The sequence below is a fragment of the Molothrus aeneus genome, chromosome 3 (assembly GCF_037042795.1).
Source record: "Molothrus aeneus isolate 106 chromosome 3, BPBGC_Maene_1.0, whole genome shotgun sequence".
In the NCBI taxonomy this organism is placed as follows: domain Eukaryota; kingdom Metazoa; phylum Chordata; class Aves; order Passeriformes; family Icteridae; genus Molothrus; species Molothrus aeneus.
Genome location: NC_089648.1, coordinates 10,139,285 through 10,158,041, shown reverse-complemented (window position 1 = coordinate 10,158,041; position 18,757 = coordinate 10,139,285). Strand labels below are relative to the sequence as shown.

Sequence of the window (18,757 nt, the reverse complement as noted above, 5' to 3'; positions counted from 1 at the left end):
TTCAGGAGCTTGGCAGGAAAATGTAAAGGCTGGAAGTTAACATGGTATTGCAGGGAAAAGAAGGAGGTGCTCACAATGCAGGAAATGCCACTTGAAAGGTTGGAGGAAGAAAGGTCAGATTAAACTACAGAGGGACTGAAAATGTTTGGATCTGTTTGGAAGTACCTGCATTTCAGGTGACACCTGCTCCCCATTGTTTCCTTAGTAATTTCCAGAAGGAGAAGGTCTGTGACAGTGTTCACAGGGGTCTCAGGTTGAGGGAAGAGACGAGGATTTGAGTCCATGTTTCAGAAGGTTGATTTATTATGTTATGATATATATTACATTAAAACTATACTAAAAGAATAGAAGAAAGCATTTCATCAGAAGGCTAGCTAAGAATAGGAAAGAATGATAACAAAGGTTTGTGGCTTAGACTCTCTGTCCGAGCCAGCTGGGCTGCGATTGGCCATTAATTACAAACATCCAACATGGGCCAATCACAGATCCACCTGTTGCATTCCACAGCAGCAGATAATCCATGTTTACATTTTGTTCCTGAGGCCTCTCAGCTTCTCAGGAGGAAAAGTCCCAAGGAAAGGATTTTTCATAAAAGATGTCTACGACAAATGTCTGTTTGAGACTCATGTCCATTCCCTGGGGCATCCTTCCAGCTGAAATTACAGAAACTTCTGGAAGAGCTCTTTGCCCCCACAGGCTGAACTTTCCATTATACCGTGGGCATAATGGAATTTCCAAATACCTGGCAAAGCAAAGAACAATTTGTCCTTTATTTACTTCATAATTTCTGCCTGTGGAGCTGTTTGGTTGGACTGCACAGACCCTTTGATGCTCTCTTCAGGACTGAAACCCAGCCTACCATGTCCCAATCCCTGTGCTGAGTGTCTGTCAGTCCCATGCTTTCCCCAGCTGACTGGCACCTCCCTGCTGGCATTGTCAAGGTCCAGAGCCAGTTCCTGACTTCACTCTTTACCCATCCATGGAGTCTTTTTCTCACCATCAGTGGAAGTAAGTGGTGTAAGCCTGAAGGTGGAATTACTGCCCAAAAATTGGAGATCAGCAAAAGTACAAGTTTAGGCAAGTTAAAAAGAGGATAAAGAAAGAGTGTTTAACTAGAAGAAAGATAGAAGATACAGGAGCAGAAGCATCATCTGTATGAGCTACTCCTCATTCTGTGCCTTTTTTTTTTTTGCATGTCACTTGAAGAAGTAAAACTCAGAATCCGGCTAGTGGCTGCATGGAGCCTGTGCATCCCTGGCCTTTCTGGCTCTTTGTTCCCATGAAGTGAAAAGAAATCCTTTCACCATCTGGCCAAAGGGGTCATGATAATCTCTTCTCCTCCTGCATGGAGCCAATCCTGCTCTCCAGCCTCAGGGAGAAGAGGCAGGATTAATGATTGTGATCAGTGTGTTTCTTGTTTGCAGATACTGCGTACCAGGAGGTATTTTGAGAGTATGATATATGAGTCACTGTGGGATGCAGCAGAATGTTTTAGCCTTGCAGCTTGGAGGTACATTATTCATCTTGTCTGGGCCTGTAAAACCTGCAGCCCAGAGACACCCTGAATCTGGTCTGCAGAAGCTCAACTTGAACCTCCAGGGAAGTTCCTTGAAAGTGTTTCTTAAAAAGACATTAATTATTTTAGTTTTAAAAAAAAGAAGATAATACTTCCAGATCTCCTTACCCCTTCTTCCCCCACCCCTCTTCACTTTTCTGGCTTACTTTCAAAGCCTCTAAAGAGAAGATTGATTGGTGGCTGGTATTTGCAAAAATCCCCTTTTTCAGCCTTGTAGCAACCAACCTTCATCACAGCCTGTGCCCTCTGCTCCCATCCAAAACCTGCTTTAAATTATTATATCCATCATCTGTCTGCCAGCCACAGCCTTGCCAGGGAAGGGAAGAAGTGAGTGGACAGAAGTACTGTAAAACTCCACAGATAACACAGTTTTGTTCAGGAAGAACACTAATTTTTTCAGCAACTTTCAAGTGCATTAGAAAAAGTTGAGACACCTGGAGTAGCTTGATGAATCTGTAGTGAATTAAACTCTTGTTGGTAGAGCATTTGGGTCTTCATTCTTGCACCAGTCCTGGCTACACTGTTCTCTGAAGCAGATGTTGCTGAAAAAGCTATAGAAAAAGCTGGGTGTGATTTGGCTGTCTGGTCTCACAAGACATTTCTTGACCTGGTGGATTTTGCCAAAGAACAGACATCTCTCGTGGAAAACTCAGCAGGATGTAATTTCTTTGTGTCAGGTATGAAAAGGGATGGTTGGATTTGTCCTAAGGGACTTTCTCAAAGTGATCAAAACCACCAAAGAGCTGATCTCTGTTTAAAAAAAAAAAAAAAAAAAAAAGGAAAATCAAGAAAAACTGTTCATTATTGGCTAGACACTAAACTATTATTTTTGGCCTTAGCTGTACATTATTTGGTAAGTATTTTCAGATCCTTTTAGCTTAAACCTGCAGAAATGCTGTCATTTTCATATAATGACATTGAGTAACAATGCGAGGGTTTTGCTAATTAGGAAATGCATCAAAGAATTTTCTTACTACTAAGCAAATTCCTTCAGATTACTCTTTCACAGAAAAAAGCTGGTTTCTGTGTGGTTGGTTTCTCCATCTCAATGTAAATCTTTTTTACCAGAATAAAGGAGAACTATAAGATTTGTCCTTCCCATACGCCCTTACGAATGGAGTCTACAGTTAAAATTCCATATAGGAGGGAATTTAACTCTCCTAAATTACAAAGTATGCATTCAGTTAAGAGGAAAAAATGCACTCAGATTAGGTAATTTTTTGGAAACTAGAATTTCTGTGAAGGCGCGGGTGTGCTCCCCAAGAAAAATCACTTTTGATCATGTTGTCTGGAGCTGCATAATTCAAAAACTTCATGGCAGCACATGACTAATACAAGATATCTGGTTTTGGCTGGGTGAACATAACTGTTTTTTCACCATAGATCCAATCCTTTCACAAAGGTCAGGGCTGTCCTCAAAGAGTTCATCAAGGGAATAAACCCTGTTGTTTTTGAGCAGGGTTGTTGCTACACTGAAGATTCTATCAGAAAAAAGGCTACTAGTTTTTGAAAAAATCAGCCTTCTGAATCCTTTTGGGTCTTTAACTCATTATTTTTGGTAAATCCAGCCTCTTCTATTGAAGCAATCAAGATATACTGTCAAGTTTTCAGATTATTTGACATTTTGACTAATGGCTTCTTTTCCCTTTGACTTCCAACCTATTTTTAGGTAAAGAAATGCAGGTTTAAAACTTCACAAAGTTTCATTTAAAAGAGGTCAACCCAAACGTTGCAGATTTTTCCGTTACATAAAGTGACATTTAAGAAATGCCAATTTCAAAATGTTCTATCATTTTAAAACTTTCCCTTCATTCTGGGGGGGTCGAACCTTGGTTTATCCAAAAGTTCTGTTATGTTCATTGCTGGGCATTTACCTCAACTTCAGTAAACAGGAACCTTCCAGACTGGTCTGTGGTGGGCAGCAGGTGCATGAGGGAAGTCTCTGAGGGGAGCTGAAGGCCCAGCTCTTTCTAAAGCTTTCTCTGCTTTCCTTGCTCACACTTTTAAGAGCTGATGATGACTAACATGGTCCCAAAAGGTCCTGGCATTTTTTTAAAAAGAAATCTTCTTTTGAGTCTTTGGTGGTTCCAGACAAGAAGACCATGAAATCTTTGGTTACCTACCCTGCTGAGAGGCTTTGCAGAGTGAGTAGGATGCTTTCCCCACCTAAACCAAAGGTCATGACAGCAGGTGTGTAAACCTGTGTTATTTCTATCTTGCTGCTTTGAAACAGCTCCCTCCAGCCCACAGCCTCGCCTGTATTGTTTGATATTGTTTCTGCCTGAAATATTCATAGAGCATTATGTTTAAAAAATTAGGTTGATGAATGAGAAGAGACAGTTCTCCTAATAAAGTCATTGACAGAATGGCCCAAGAGTTTTTCTGGGGCCTTTTTAATGTGTGGAAGCTTGTCATTTGGCTGCTGCAGATTGGTCTGAGGAGCAAAAACATAAAATAAAAAACCCAAACAAACAAAAAAAAATGCAAACAAAAAAAACCAACCAAACAAAAAAAAAAAAAAGACAAAGAAAAACATAGAGTAGTAGATGGCTCTGAAGAAGAAAGTGTCCCAGCACATCGATCATTTGTGGAGACACAATTAAAATGTTGAGGTTTCCTCACTCATTGTAATGAGGGAACAAAGAATGTTGCAGAACTTAAGGAGCTCATTTGCTTATACAAGACTTGTCTTGTAGCTGACAGATCTCTTACTGGTGTACCTCCTTGATACCACACCATGCTCTATAAAAATGATTGTTCCATCACCATCTCAATTGTGCAATTGACCTCATTTGACTAAAAAATGTCTGATTGCCCACCAGTTTAACCTGTCAGATCCCAGGATCCTGTTTCAGCTAAGAAATTAGAGTCACACCTTTATTTCACCAGGTAAAACAAATGAGTATCTGTTGTTGTTGTATCTCCTGCAGACAAACAAAGCAGTGGCCAAGGGGGATTTCCACCACGCAAGCTCCAGCTCCCGGCGAGCTCTCTTCCTGGCTGTCCTGTCCATCACAATTGGAACTGGCATCTACGTCGGGGTAGCTGTGGCTCTTATTGCCTACCTGTCAAAAAACAACCATCTATGAGCCTCAGGAAAGGGGGAAGAACCAGCCAAGCCAGCTCCTGCACTGCAGGAGTCCCCAGCACATCAGACTGAGCGGTTTTCCAAAAAACAGACAAACACTTTTGGGGGCAGGTACAGGATGAGATGGGCTTGTGCATTGTTGTAGGGAGGGGCTGGGGGGAGTTTCACCATTTGTGATGCACAAGTCTTGCTTATCTTCATCAACCCCTGTACAACAAAGAGAAAGAAAGAGCAAAAGAGAGACAAAGAATGAAAAAAATAAAAAAATAAAAGGAAGAAGGACGGGGGAAGTGTGGAGAAGGGTGTTTTGCCTTTGCCTTCTTTTCAATATGGTGTTTACAAGCATCTGGCAAACTGAGCTGTTCTCTTATTACCTTCTTGGTCACCTGAACTTTGCAGCCAGCATGAGCTTGTGCTTAATTTGCTTGTTAAGCACGGCACTGAGGTCTGGGAAAGCACGGACAGTGACTGGTTCTCTGAAAGAGCAATATAAAAACAACAGGAAGACCATGGCTTGTTTTGTCTTTTGAATGCAGGACTCATTTGCCTAAGAGGGAATCAGACACCTCAGTGTAGAGTGGTATTGCCTACTCTTCTTGTTGGGGGTAGGTTTCCACGGAAGGAGAAAAGGGAATTAAAAACATTTTTACTTCCTTTCCTTGTTTTTTGGATTAAGGTGTGCCCCACAGGCCCACTCAGTGAGAAACAGCTGAGGTTACAACTGCATGACTCGGCTCTGCAGACAGAGTACAATTTTGAAGTAATGTGAGACCCGTTGTAAAATTAATTCCTCCATCCAGTCACATTGTGATAACAGCACTTTACTGTGGCATTATTGCTCATCTGGGCTGCTCCACCTTGCTGTGGAGACCTGCACAGCAGTCAGTGCAAGAAACCTGGGGAAAAACGCAACCTGAAATACTAATAAGTTTTTAATTAAAAAAAAAATCATGGTAAAGCATGGGAATTAACCAGAGAAAGGAATGCTTCATACATTTCTGGGGTCCTGCTCATACACAGACCAGTGAATACCACTCAGATCAGAAGCTCACAGCTCAGCTGTGCATCAGGGACACGGCATAGCCATGGAGAGACAAGTCTGTTCCCCAAAAAGCAGAGCAGTGGTGAATTGTAGGGGAATTGAACCTTGTCTTTCCTTCACTGACTGAAATGATACATTTATTTTCTTCTTTACTTGCTCCCCACACTCCAATGATTTTTTGTCTTACAGATTTCCCAGCATTCAACTATTTTTTTTTGTCTAACCATTTTGTCCCACCCTAGGGTGTAAGAGCATAGACATATATATGTAGCTACATATATATTTACACAGAGAGGGGAAAACCAATCAAATCAGTGACCATTTTATTATTCAACTGCCTCGTGTTTTACAAACATGGTTTCTTTGAATAAGGATGTCATCAAAGATGTTTTCCTCCAGCTCTGTATCGTGTGTCATCTTTGCTCTGGGACAGTTTTTTTCCCTTGTTTTAGGTTTCCATTATTTTGGTTTGAATTTGACTTCTTTTATTTTTTTGGGGGGGGGAGAACAAACACATGCAATCCTATTTTTCTGGTAGCTATACGGTTTATTAAAACACATGGTATACAGCTACTGGTGCTTCGTGTGACACTTTTTTTTGGGGTGGATGTGAAGTTTAGACTGAGTGAAACTTGGCCCAGGATACCCAGTCCAGCTATCTTGAGAGGAGCTTGTATGCACCATCTCATGCTGTCCCTAGACCCAAAAGCCTGTTGGAGTCACTGACAAGGTTTTTGGCATTGAATTCACAGAACCATAGAATGATTTCAGTGGGATGGGAGCTTAAAAATAATTTAGATTTAACCCCCCTGCCATGGACAGGGATGTCATCCACATAAGATGGCAAATTGTTGGGCTACAAGCTAAGCCTGGAGACTGGCAATGTACTCCCTGTCCCTTCTACATATGTATTATGTGTGATTTGTGGGAAATCAGTCAGTTTTTCTCATAAAGCCTGAGCTTTGGAGTACATGGTATTGAATAAAAACCCACTGATTATTCCCTTAAAGGGAAAGGAACTAGTATTTCCTAGACTTGATTTGAAATATACCTGGAGTTCAAAAAAATTAGAAAGCAAATACAGGTACTGGAAGGTCATTAAGCAAGCCTAACAATAATAATAATACAATTTTAAAACCACTCTTATGGTTGACGACTCTGCCTTATGATCTTTGGTGATTGTGCTGGCTGAATATTAACCTGAGAGGCAAAAGCCAGCTCTGGAGCTAGGAAAAACATTCCCACAAGGGCAGCCTTAAAAATACCACAGGGACCCTTGCACCCAGATTTAAAAATAGCATTCCAAACACAGGGAGCTCAGCTTTCCATGTGCCCAGGACCCCTCAGTGAGCAGCAAACAGGAACAGCAGCACTGTGTGAAACACCTGCATAGCAGGAGCACTCCTGGGAACATCACCTGGCTGAAAGTTGATGTTCTTGTGCTCCACACCCTGAAGCAACCCACGGTGTGACATGGAGCTGGCACTTGGAATGGCAGTCCAGGGTGATGAGTAAGGAAGCTAAAGGGGGTTTGCATGCTGGGGAGGAGGACCTGGGCCTCACTGCAGATGGGAGTGGGGATAGAGCTCCCAGTGGTTGCTTTTGTGCCTTAGTAGGGGTCCAGTTTGCTGATTGAGCTCTGGGTCATGAGGAGCTGAACAGGCACCTGTGTGTTCCTAAGAAAAGTGATGTCGTCATGGCCTGCTGCAACTTCTCTGGCTGGCAGAGCAGATACAATCATCTAAACATCTAAAATCCTCCAAGTCTATGGCATGAAGACCAGAAAGTGCCACCAACACCTGCTCTCTCTGAGACAGCACCAGTTTACCCCACATGGTTGTTCTCTCATCCTTAGGGAACAGCAGGAATGGTCCATATGCAGTGAGCTCCTATGTTTGGATACAGGGACATCTTCTTTAGTTTACAATAGATCTTTTCCACCCCAGAGAGGGAGGAGAGAAGCCTTTCTGAAGTGAGAGCTTTTTGCCATATTGGCTCAATGAGGAGGTGTTAAAGAAATGGCACGGGTGTCTTTAACCAGATGATAAAGATCAGCTGCAAGGAAAAATCCCAAACTGTTAAGTCCAGGGTCAGAAAGCTCCAACTTAATTGTATAATGTAGGATGTCATTGTGGATTAACCTCAAAAGATACATGAGGAGTGCTGGAGGTTCACTGAGAGGGAAGAAAAAAAATCTTTCTTTCTAAAAGTCTCACAGTTCAAGGGAACAGAAACACTCAGCAAATAATTTGCTGGGTCAGAGACTAATATTGCATCTGTCATCTGACAGGATTTCATAACTCCCTGCTACCTCCATTGATTTTTTTTTTTCCCTTCATTTGGGAATCTCCTAGCCCTGAGCATTTTTATAGCTCAGTCTGAAATTAATTCCTCCCATCATCCAGGCAATTCCCACCACAGAGCCAGCTTGCAAGAGCTCCCTGCTGAGGAAACAAGAGGGCATAGCTTGGGAACATCACTGTACACCAAGGGGAGAACAGCAGAGGAAGTGACAGCCACCTTCTCTGGGCTGGCTGCCACACATCTCTCACAATTTGGGAAATGCCACCTGCTGACTTGCAAAGGAAATTCAAAGGCAGCCAAAAATGTAATGCAGTTAAGCGCCTATGAACTTCACTGTAAGGAGGATATGAGAAAGGGCACAAAGAGAGAGTGGCCTGTGTTTTAGACATCAGAGAACACTGCTGAAAGCCCCAGCCAGTGCTGGAACCTCAGTCAGAGGGGACAATAAGCCATGTCTGTGGAGAAAGTGGCTCCAGTCTCAGAGATCATTACACTTGTCTGAGTAAGGCAAGACCACAGGATGAGAATCTGCAGAAGGGCTGCACCTGAGAGATTTCTTCAGGGCAAGATGCAATCTAAATACCTATCCTTGGCTTAGAGAGCTTCAAATTCAAGAAAGGAGGCAGGGGTGGAGATGGGTGACAAGAACAGTGTCAGTTTTTTCAATTGTCACCCTGCACCAGCCTCTCTCAGTGTCAGCCAGCACAAAGGATGCTCCCTGCTGGCTTCCTGCCCTTGCTCACATATGCTGCTGTAGTGACACCCTCAACAAAGCATGGTCAGGCAGTCAGGTCACCAGAGCACACGGTCCTGCTCCCCTTGTGCACAAAAGAGCATTGGGCTTTGCTCCAGACACTGTGGCATGACTCAGTGCTGCAGACATCAGGATCACAGCAGTGCCAAAGGAAGGAGAGCAGGAGCTGCCAGCACTGTTACAAGCTTAAGGCTGTGTGGTGAGCACAACATATGTCTGCTGTTTACTAATCATGAGGCAGCTCTGGGAAACCTGCTCCAAGCAGCTGTCAGAAGGTGGGTGGTGCTCCCTTGTGCCACCACATGTCCAAGTGTACTTATGACCAGGTGGGCTACACTGCAGGACCTGCAGGAGGAAGCAAAGGGGAGGAAAAGGCTCTGTGAGTGAGATGCTGTGAGGTGGGAGGTAGGAGAGAATCTGTAATTCGCTACATCCAATTTCTGACTGCACACAGCCAGAGTGCCATGTGGCTGGGAAGAAAGACACCTTCTCTTGGCTGATAGCTCAGTGCTGCTTTGGTCAAATCCTCCCTCTGAAGAATTTCCTTGCAAGCAACAGACTGAGCTTGAGCAGAAGAAAAGCATCTGAAGGGATGAACCAGATGGATTACAGCAGCCCTGACTCCCCAAAACAAGGTCAGGCGTTTGCATACACATTCAGTTTGTCCTTCCAGAGCACTCAGTGGTGTTCCAGACTCCTCTTTCAGACTCCTGCTTTCTTAGTGCTCTACAGGTGCATCCATACATTTATATACCTATATACAGGTACCTCGACACATACATATCCATACTCACATACAGGCACATGAGAAATGCTGAGAAAGGGAAATCAATTTTGTTCTCAATCAAGGAGCAGGCTGCAACTTCGGCAATAAAAATAACAGCAATTCTGCTCAATAATCACCTGCAGAGGGGACAGCAGGCTGTCAGAGATGGACTTTCCCTGCTGTATTTTTGAGTCAGCTGTTTGCTGCTTTTTTTCTCCCTTCCACCTTTGCCCAGTGCACGTTTTGCTGCCACTTAGTGGGGTCAAACTGGTGGCTGTGCATGGGAGTGGTAGCAGCACATCCTCAGCAGTATCCCCTCATTGTTTTGTGTGACGGTGGTCACAGGGGTTCTTGGAAGAGGGAAGATTCAAGGATCTGACTCCATGTTTCAGAAGGCTTGATTTATTATTTTATGATATATATTACATTAAAACTATACTAAAAGAATAGAAGAAAGGATTTCATCAGAAGGCTAGCTAAGAATAAAATAGGAAGGAATGATTCAAAGGTTTGTGGCTCAGGCTATCTGTCCGAGCCAGCTGGGCTGTGATTGGCCATTAATTACAAACATCCAACATGGGCCAATCACAGATGCACCTGTTGCATTCCACAGCAGCAGATAATCCATGTTTACATTTTGTTCCTGAGGCCTCTCAGCTTCTCAGAAGGAAAAAATCCTAAGGAAAGGATTTTTCACAAAAGATGTCTGCGACAGTTTTGCAATGGAAAGGACACAGCTCTAGAAGGGCAGGCCTTGATCCAGCTTGGCCATGGATTGATCTCTGCCTTTTTCTAAGCCTTCAGAGCTAATCTAAGTCATCTACCACCTCTCTGGAGTCATCCTGCCATCTAGAATCTCCAGGATTAAAGATTGTGTTCTGTGTATAGGACCTTAGAGTACCTGGGGCTACATTTCATTGTTCCATCCAAGAACAGATTATCCATCATGTTTTTAGAAGATTTGCCATTGTGCTGGTGTATTCATTATTTTCTACTCATAGAGACATACTCAAGAAGCAAGAGTGATCACAACAAATAAATAAATGCTCAAAGGAGCCAGTATAGGCTAGCTAGTACAGATTTTCTTTCAAACACAGTTTAATGAACCAACAGATTGTATTATTACTAAATTGTTGGTAACCAGTGGCAACCCACAAAACTGAATCACGAGTAAGCAACCCAAAACATCTCACTGAAGGCTGAACATGCGAGGAAGACTTTTAAGTTAACACCTAACAGTGGCACTTCTGAAAACAGTGTGAAATGTGAACTCCCACCAGTAACTTTCAAGCAGACAGTGGCCTGTTGAAGAATCAAATTGAAAAAAAATAAATAAAAGCCCAAGAAACCACCTGTTGAGTCAAGCACACAGAAACTTGGGATAAAATAAACCTTCTTGGTGGCACTCAGAGCTCTGAGGGATTGGGTGCAGATGGACCTTATTTCCATTTATTACCAATTCAGCACTATGAGTTTGGCCCCGTTCAACAAGAACTTTCATGATGACAGATTCATGAATAGTGTGATTTACTGATACCATAGGTCTGGCTGAATTCAGTAAGAACATCCAGCACCCAGATTCACAAATAGTGTCGTTATTGAAGCAAAGGGAAAGCAGTCCGAGGTTGCTGGTGATAAATACACAAACTACAGAGTGTGTCTGGACAGAAGGTATAGTAACAGAGATTTATTAGATATATACATTAAAATATGTCTGGGTCTGTTCCAATGTAGTTGGAGGCGAAAACCTCACCCAAAAGTGAGAGAAAGAGAGAAAAAGTCCATCAATCAATCCTGAGCAAGCAGAGGTGTTTTTCTCCTGTTTTATTCTTCCTTTTGTCTCGTCTTTTTTTTTTTTTCTGTGAATGTCCTTTTTTATACAAAAATTTTTAGTCCTTCCCAAAGAGAATGAAAACTGTATGTCATAGGCTGGGTGTTGGTGACAGAGGTCATACATGTAAGGAATATCATCTTTTCTCTTCATGTGCATTCTAAGGGGTGTGAGAGCGCAAATAACACTTAATGAGGGTCTTGGTTACTTTTGGTCAGCATTTATGGTTGGTACAAAAGGTTAAACAATCACATTGGTTCACCCCAGACATCATTTTGTTGTTAGTTCTTGCTCAATAGAGGTGCAGGGTCAGCAGGAAGCCCTGTTCAGGTTTTTCTTGATCATTAATTCATCACTGACTTCAACCAACTCTGTAGCAAGTGTGACAATTTGCCTGCTGCCCTCAAAGAGAGGAACCTGTTGGCATTAACCTGGCACACAGCAGCAATTGTTTTGTGTTTGCTAAGAACATTTTTCATCACAAAATAACATTTAAACACAGAGAAGTTTGGCTGCAGGAAAATGTTCGTTTCAAGGACATTTTACTATTGAGAAAATAAAAAGCAAAATCCTTTCACAATCACAGAGTATTTCACACTGATGTTTTGGAGATGCAATGCCAGGTACTTTCTTTAGAAATTATTTGTCTGAAATATTTGGTACTGGTCCAAGTGCAGTTCGGCTGGCAAGAGCACATCTTGAATTTTCTAACTGATTTGTTTGACAGATCCAAACTGAAATTTTTTTAAATGCTTTGTTTGTTTACTTTTTAATTTTTTTAGAGAAGAGGGAAAGCACAATATTTTTCTGGTTTGAGCCAAGAAAAACTGTTCAGATTGCAGTGTTAACCTCTCAGCTAGGAAGTCCCATTCACAGATCTTCGTAGTTCATTTTTCTGTACAGAGATTCTCCATGGCCCTGTGTTATCTCTCCTAAGCCCCCTTGCAGCTGCTTGGTGATAGTGGGAGCAGCTCAGTGGGAACCCATTCCTAAACTCCCAGGCCAGAGTGCCACAGGCATTTTGAGGAAGACTCTGATGCGCCATCATCCCTTGTCATCTCCAAGGAGCTGTCAGCTGAGGGGGCAGCTGAGGAATGTCCTGGTGGCTGAAGGTGCCCTGTGCCTGCTTCTGGACTGGCCCTTCTTTCACTCCAGCACCAAAACACCATTGAAGGCATTTGGGAGGGACTCAGGGCAGGCTGTGAGAGGTCAGAGTGGAATGTCTCCTAGCAGCTGAGCTGCAGGCTCATGGCCATGGCCCAGAGCATCTTTAAAGGCTGCATTCCTGTTTTGTTTGGCAGGGGAGCTCTCTTGAAAATGGATTTCCTGTTATTTTCACTTCCTCCCTTATCCATCAACACAAATTACCTTTTCTTCCTTCTTTCTTGGCTCTCCTCACCACAGACACTGCTGGTCAGCTTATTCATCTGGAATCTGGCATTTGCTAACTGATCTGATTAGAGCTAATTACTAATTATTTGTATTACTACAACCCTGATGTTATACGCACCATGGGAATATAATTTAATTACGGAATAATATCAATCAGATGCATAAATTAAAATGTTCACATATTAACATGAACCAATTTTCTACTTTCAGCTGTATGATCTGCCAGTCTTGGAGGAGAAAAAAAGCTCCTTTTTTTCTCCTCTTTCTTGGAGGAGGAAAAAAGTTCTTCTCCAAATGGGGAATTCTCCAAAATCAGGGAGAGGGGCACACAGTTGAATGATTGGGATAATTCCTAGGTGTGTAAGAAGAATTCTCTCTGGAAGGATTTTTAACAAGAAAAGCTGTGACTGAACACCATTTTAAGCTCTACAGCTCTCTCCATGAGGATGATTCTGGGCAGGATTAGGTGCAGGATTTACTCCCACTTCCCAACCTTGCACAGATAGCTGGCACAAAGCTGCCTGTCCCCTCAGTGATATTTGGGGCAGACGTGGGCCTGGCTGCTGGGTCAGGGGTGAGATAATTGTAAGGAGATGTTTCTCCTGGAAAAACGCCCTTCAGAAACTCAGAGCAGATGCTCCCAGGCTCTCCTGGCCTGGCTACTCCTGCTGCTCCTGTCTTGGGAAAAGCCAAATGTGCCTCCAAGGGTTTGTCTACCTCAGCCCCATCACCAGCCCACCAGGAGTTACCCTGTGTGACCTTCTGCCATGCAGTCAAAGTGGAGCTGTGGCCACACAGCACCCTTAAAACACCTGAAAACAGCCACCCTACAAATCATGCACACAGCTTCCAACCAAAACCAGCCAGGGGCAGAGGTTTTCTCCCAGAGCTCCTCCCCTGTGACTCAGGAGCTCACTGTTTTGGTGCTCACACAGAGGACATCTCTTTGCAAAAGTTTTTTATTATCAAACTCCAGGCAGGCACTGTTTTTTATAAGCTCTGTATCTTCCCTGGCAATCATTTCTCTTTGAGGTCCCACACCTGAGTTCTCCCGAGGTTTAGGTGTCCTTTCCCATGGTAATCCAGGTGCTTGCAGCCATCACCCACAGGTGGATGGGACAGTTCAGTGCCTCCCTTTTAGCCACATTTTTTTGGGCAATGCAACAGCTACAACATATTTCCAGCTTCTCCTGGAGAGTGGAAGAGCCTTTGCCACACCCTGGCCCCATCTGCACCCAGTCTGCTGAGAAATGGTGAAACTCACCCTTTCCAAAGGACTTCCAGCAAATAATGAGGGACTTATCAACTCTGCATAGCCCTATGGATGCCAATTTACTGTTATTGTACAATGCCCATTGATGAAAGCAGCTGTGGAACAATACCAGGTAATGAATATATTGGAGGGAGCAGAAGACACATCTTGAATGTGTAACTAGATCCTGCTTTGACTCCAGTTTCTCTGCTTAATCGTGGGTGTGCTGTATGCATTCACCACACACAATAGAGCTAAACCCAGGAACTGTTTGCAACACTTGTTACCTCTGGAGAATTCAAAAATTGAGTGAAAGGAAATGTACTTCTGTTTTCTGGAATGTCACCTGAGTGCTCATGAATTTCAAACGCTCAGCTACAGGCAGGAACTGAAATACCAGCATCTCCTGCTCCTTTCTACACTTCTTTCTGCAGAATTCATTTTTTTCTTTCTTCTTCTGTTCCTTTGATTTTCTCCACTGTTGCTGATGTGGCTTGCATCAACAAAAAAAGCCTTGAATGCCACCAGCATAAGAAAGCTTTGAATACACCAGCCTGGAGCTTGGAGGGACAAACACTCAGACCAAGAAACCAGGATACAAGGACCTGGTAGGAAAAGTTTGAACCATGACACCTTTTGTATTTGGTGTCACCATGATATTTTCTGAAAAATCCCTTTGCCAGGATTTTTTCTCCTGAGAAGCTGAGAAGCCTCAGAAAAGAATGAAAACAAGAATTATCTGATTGCTTTGGAATGTGGGTTGGAGATTGTTTACCAACAGGTGAATGTTTGATTGGTTCCATGTGAATTGTGTTGACTTAATGACCAACCACAGTCCAGCTGTGTTGGACTCTGAGTCAGTCATGAGTTTTTATTATTCATTCTTGTTAAGCCTTCTGTCTGTATCTTTCTCTTTCTTTAGTATAGTTTTAGTGTAGCATTCATTAATATAATATAATATAATATAATATCATATAATATAATATAATATCATATCATATCATATATCAGCCTTCTGAGAACATGGAGTCAAATTCTCATCTCTTCCCTTGTCCTGGGGGCCCTCACAAACACCACACTTTGGTTTTCACTTTTTCTCTGTGTTTGGGTTGTTGTGGGAGCCCAGGGCACAGGGAACGTTCCTCTGTCTGCTCTGAGGGGTTCTGACCCCCAGAGAAACACTGCCTTTAACCTTCACCCATGGAGAGGACTTCCAAGACTTCGAGATTCACTGGAATCTACCAAAGTGTGAAACAGGTAATAGAGAGTAGTGCAGTATGTCACTTGGGTGAGAAATTTAGTTTTTGGGATTTTTAGTATGGTGTAGATAGGAAGTAAGATGGAGGAATTTGGGTGTAGTCCCTGTCTTCTTCTTCATCATCTTCTTCATCATCTACTCCATTTTCTGCAGTGTTGGTGGCACGGGGTGATTGGTCAAAGAAAGCACAGTGCAGAGGTTACATGGACAGTCAAGGGATGAGTTATTGGTAGATAAGTAGAAATAATGTATGTGTTAAGAGTTAATTGGATGAGACAACTTTAAAAGACCTTGAAACTCTACATCTCGTGGCCATTTTTGCAGTGATTTTCCAGCACGCTGAGCCTGGTGTGAACAGCATGCAAAACTTTAGATAATATAACAATAAACAAGAAGCTGAAGACCGAAAAAGTCCCGTGTGTCTCCTTTTTCCTGGCACAGAACTGCTACAGGAGGGTTTCCCCCCTCCAGGGAGCCCCCAGAAGGGCCCAATGTAAAACAAACATCAATAAATTGGGGTTTTTTAACAAGGTTTTAGTCCTTTTGAAAAACAAAAAAAAAATTGGTCCCTCTGCTATGAAAACAGAATATTCCATGAGCAGTTCCCACTTAGACACTGAACAGTGTCTGTCCTGCTCATCCAGAAAGCAGATTTTAGGTTTTTCCTGCTGTCCTTGGGTTCCATGAGCCACTCGGCCACAGCAGAACAGAAAAGGACCCACTGCCACTGGCTCTCATTGACCTTTGGGCAGAGGACAAGCAGGCTCTGCTTGCTGAGCCTTCCCTCCTGTGGCAAAGACGCGGGGAGAAGCTAATTTGTGTGAGCAACACTCACCAGTCTGAGAGAAACAAGAAACATCAATTGGTCTGTGGGCTTGGATCTCCTCAGCCATCAGTTCTGTGTGGAAAGCTGCAGGGAGTTGCTGAGCACCCTTTTGTGCTGTGAATTCCAAAATTAAAATGTTTCTCACTTGCAGACAACTTTGAAATATATATTTCCATCCACTTGTGCAAACTGTTCTTACTCTTTAAGACAGTGGCTAGTTATCCCAACATTATTTTGTAAAAATCTATTCACAGGAGTCAATCTTTTTATCTCCTAAGACACATAAGTTGAATTGGAATATAAGGCTACAGAGAAATTAACTTATCTTCTTCAAGTAGTCACACTTTCTATGTATCTGTGTACATATATATGCATGTATTTTTAGCAAATGAAGCAATAAGTATAATTTAAAACTTCAGCTAACAGAATTATATGGTTTTATAGAGAATCAGAGTTTTACAGCTCCTGCTAATTAGTACATGATGGAGCAGCTGAAAAGCTAGACCAAAAAAGTTGCATTTAATTTTCTGACTTAATTTCAAACTACAAATTGGGCTTCCTTGGTTAGTTTTTAATTTTATGTTTAAATGCTAAAGGGATATTAAGGACTTATGATTTCCAAAATTTGTGGCTGCAAAAGTTACTGAGACAAGGAGGTTTGGTTTCATCTTGACTCTGTCATGCTTTGCCTCTCAAAGGTAAAAAAAAAAAAAAAGAAGAAAAGACACAGGGAAATGAAGCTTTTGAGGATAAAGTTTGAAGTGAAGATGAATGGACAGCAGATGCCAAATAAAATAAGCAGAAAATGACAAAGGAGTGGTGAAGTTACCTTCTACAGACCATTTAAATTTGAAAAAAAAGAGAAGTTGTTTCGTCCCTATCTAATTCTTCTCACACCACACACAATTACACCTCTGTCACAATTCCTGTGATGAAGAACAACCAGCTCTGATTGCTGTGGGGATTTACTGCTGCAGTTCCTTTCCCAGCAGGTTTTTTTTAGCAGTGAGTGTCATAAGAAGTCTTTCAAGAGCCTACTTGGATGAGGTGCTTAGTTGGGCTGCAAACCTTCTTGCAGGCACTTCCAGAAGTTTGTAATGACACCCTCTGACACTTAGACATGCTGAGGTTGCACTCTTCAGTCTGAGAAACCTGGAAAATGCAGACTCCAGAGCCACTCAGGCTGTGCTGTGAAACCTTTCAATGTTTTCCTCCTCTGCTTTACTACTCCTATGCAACACATAAGCAAACATGCCGTGATAATTTCCAGTCAAACACATTCCACTGTAAAAAAACCTACAAGAAAATATATTTAGCAGCAGAGCCTCTCCATCCACCACCTTCCCTCCTCTGTAGCTTGGCTGGATCTCAGCACCCAGGTCTGACCCAGCCCACTCAATGAAGCCACACGTGAACTTGAACAGCAAAAGCATTTCAGCCCTGCCTGGACAGCAGCCCCAGCCTCCAGCACAGCACTGCTGCAAGGCATTCCCTTTAATGTCCCTTCTACTCTGAGCCTTTCTCCCTCCCTAGGCTGTGGAAATTCTGGTAGCCCTCCTGTGGGAGCTCAGGGCACAGGGAATATTTCTCTGTCTGCTCTGAGGGGAGCACTGACTTTGACCCTCATTCATGCAGAAAGCTTCTAAAACTTTAAGACAGACTGGAATCCACAAAATTGTGAAACAGATTATAAAGAGCAGTGTAGGTGTATCACTTGGGTGAGGAATTTAGATTTTGGGATTTTTAGTATGTTGTGGATGGAAGCAAGACGGAGGGCATAGAGTGTCATCCTGGGTTTCCTCTTCATGCTTCTTCTTTCTTCATGCGTTTGGGTGATGTTTTGTAATTGGGTAGAAAAGTGCACATTGCAGGCTTCCAGGGATCAGTTATTGGGTTAAAAGGGAAAATAATCTAAGTGTCATTTCATAATTGGATAGTTTAGTCTTAAAAGACCTTGTAACAAGAGCTTTTTAGCCATTTTTGCAGTGCTTTTCCAGCACACTGAGCCTGGTGTGGACAACGTGCAAAACTTTTGATAAGATAATAATAAACAGCTGAAGATCTAAAAAGTCCTGTGTGTCTCCTTTTCCTGACACAGAACCACCCTAAGAGGGTTTCCCCCCAACAGGGGAACCCCCAGGGAGGGGCCCAACTTGAGGCCCAGAAATCAAGAAATCGATAACTGGTGCCCCGTGTCAAAAAGAGTGGGTTTAGCTCAAAGAGAAGGGGGAGATCCACCAGCAAAGAGAAAGAGTTATAACACATAAGATCATTCTGTTAATTAAGCTGGGTAAAAACTGACTTCTTTTTTGGGAGAAAAAAAAAGCAAACTGGTGACATGGAGTATGAAGTTGTATTTAAAGCCTTGGTTCCCATCAATGTGAGCGCCTTCATCTGGATTTTTCTGGCTTGCCCAGTCTAGGAGACTGAGGACAGCTATAAACTCTCCCTCATTAAGGGATGAAGAGAAAGAGCATTCCCTGCTCTGCTTCCTGATTCCTAGAGTCTTGGCTGGAGGTGTTCCGTGGATCATCAACATCAGGATGGCTCGTTCTTGCACCTGGAGGACGCTGTCCTTCAAGACCCATCAGCTTTACCTAAGCCACTTTGCCCTTCAAACTGCTTTCCATGGGATCCCCTGCTCTGAGGCACAGCTGGGACTCTGGTT

General features: G+C 42.8%; 1 protein-coding gene and 1 long non-coding RNA gene across 2 annotated transcripts in view; one reads left to right on the top strand and one right to left on the bottom strand.

The window, feature by feature from the left end:
- Positions 1-6,279, top strand: part of SYNDIG1 (synapse differentiation inducing 1) — a 51,788-nt gene extending 45,509 nt beyond the window's left edge. Inside the window, exon 4 of the mRNA XM_066546245.1 lies at positions 4,507-6,279. Coding sequence (XP_066402342.1) covers positions 4,507-4,665 — 159 coding nt within the window. The 3' untranslated portion in view covers positions 4,666-6,279. The remainder of the gene's footprint in view (positions 1-4,506) is intronic.
- Positions 274-4,762, bottom strand: LOC136554367 (uncharacterized). The gene is made up of 2 exons (XR_010783318.1): positions 4,452-4,762; positions 274-2,326 (listed from the first exon to the last, which is right to left on the bottom strand). It is a non-coding gene; the product is annotated as an uncharacterized lncRNA (long non-coding RNA).
- Positions 6,280-18,757: the final 12,478 nt, after the last annotated feature.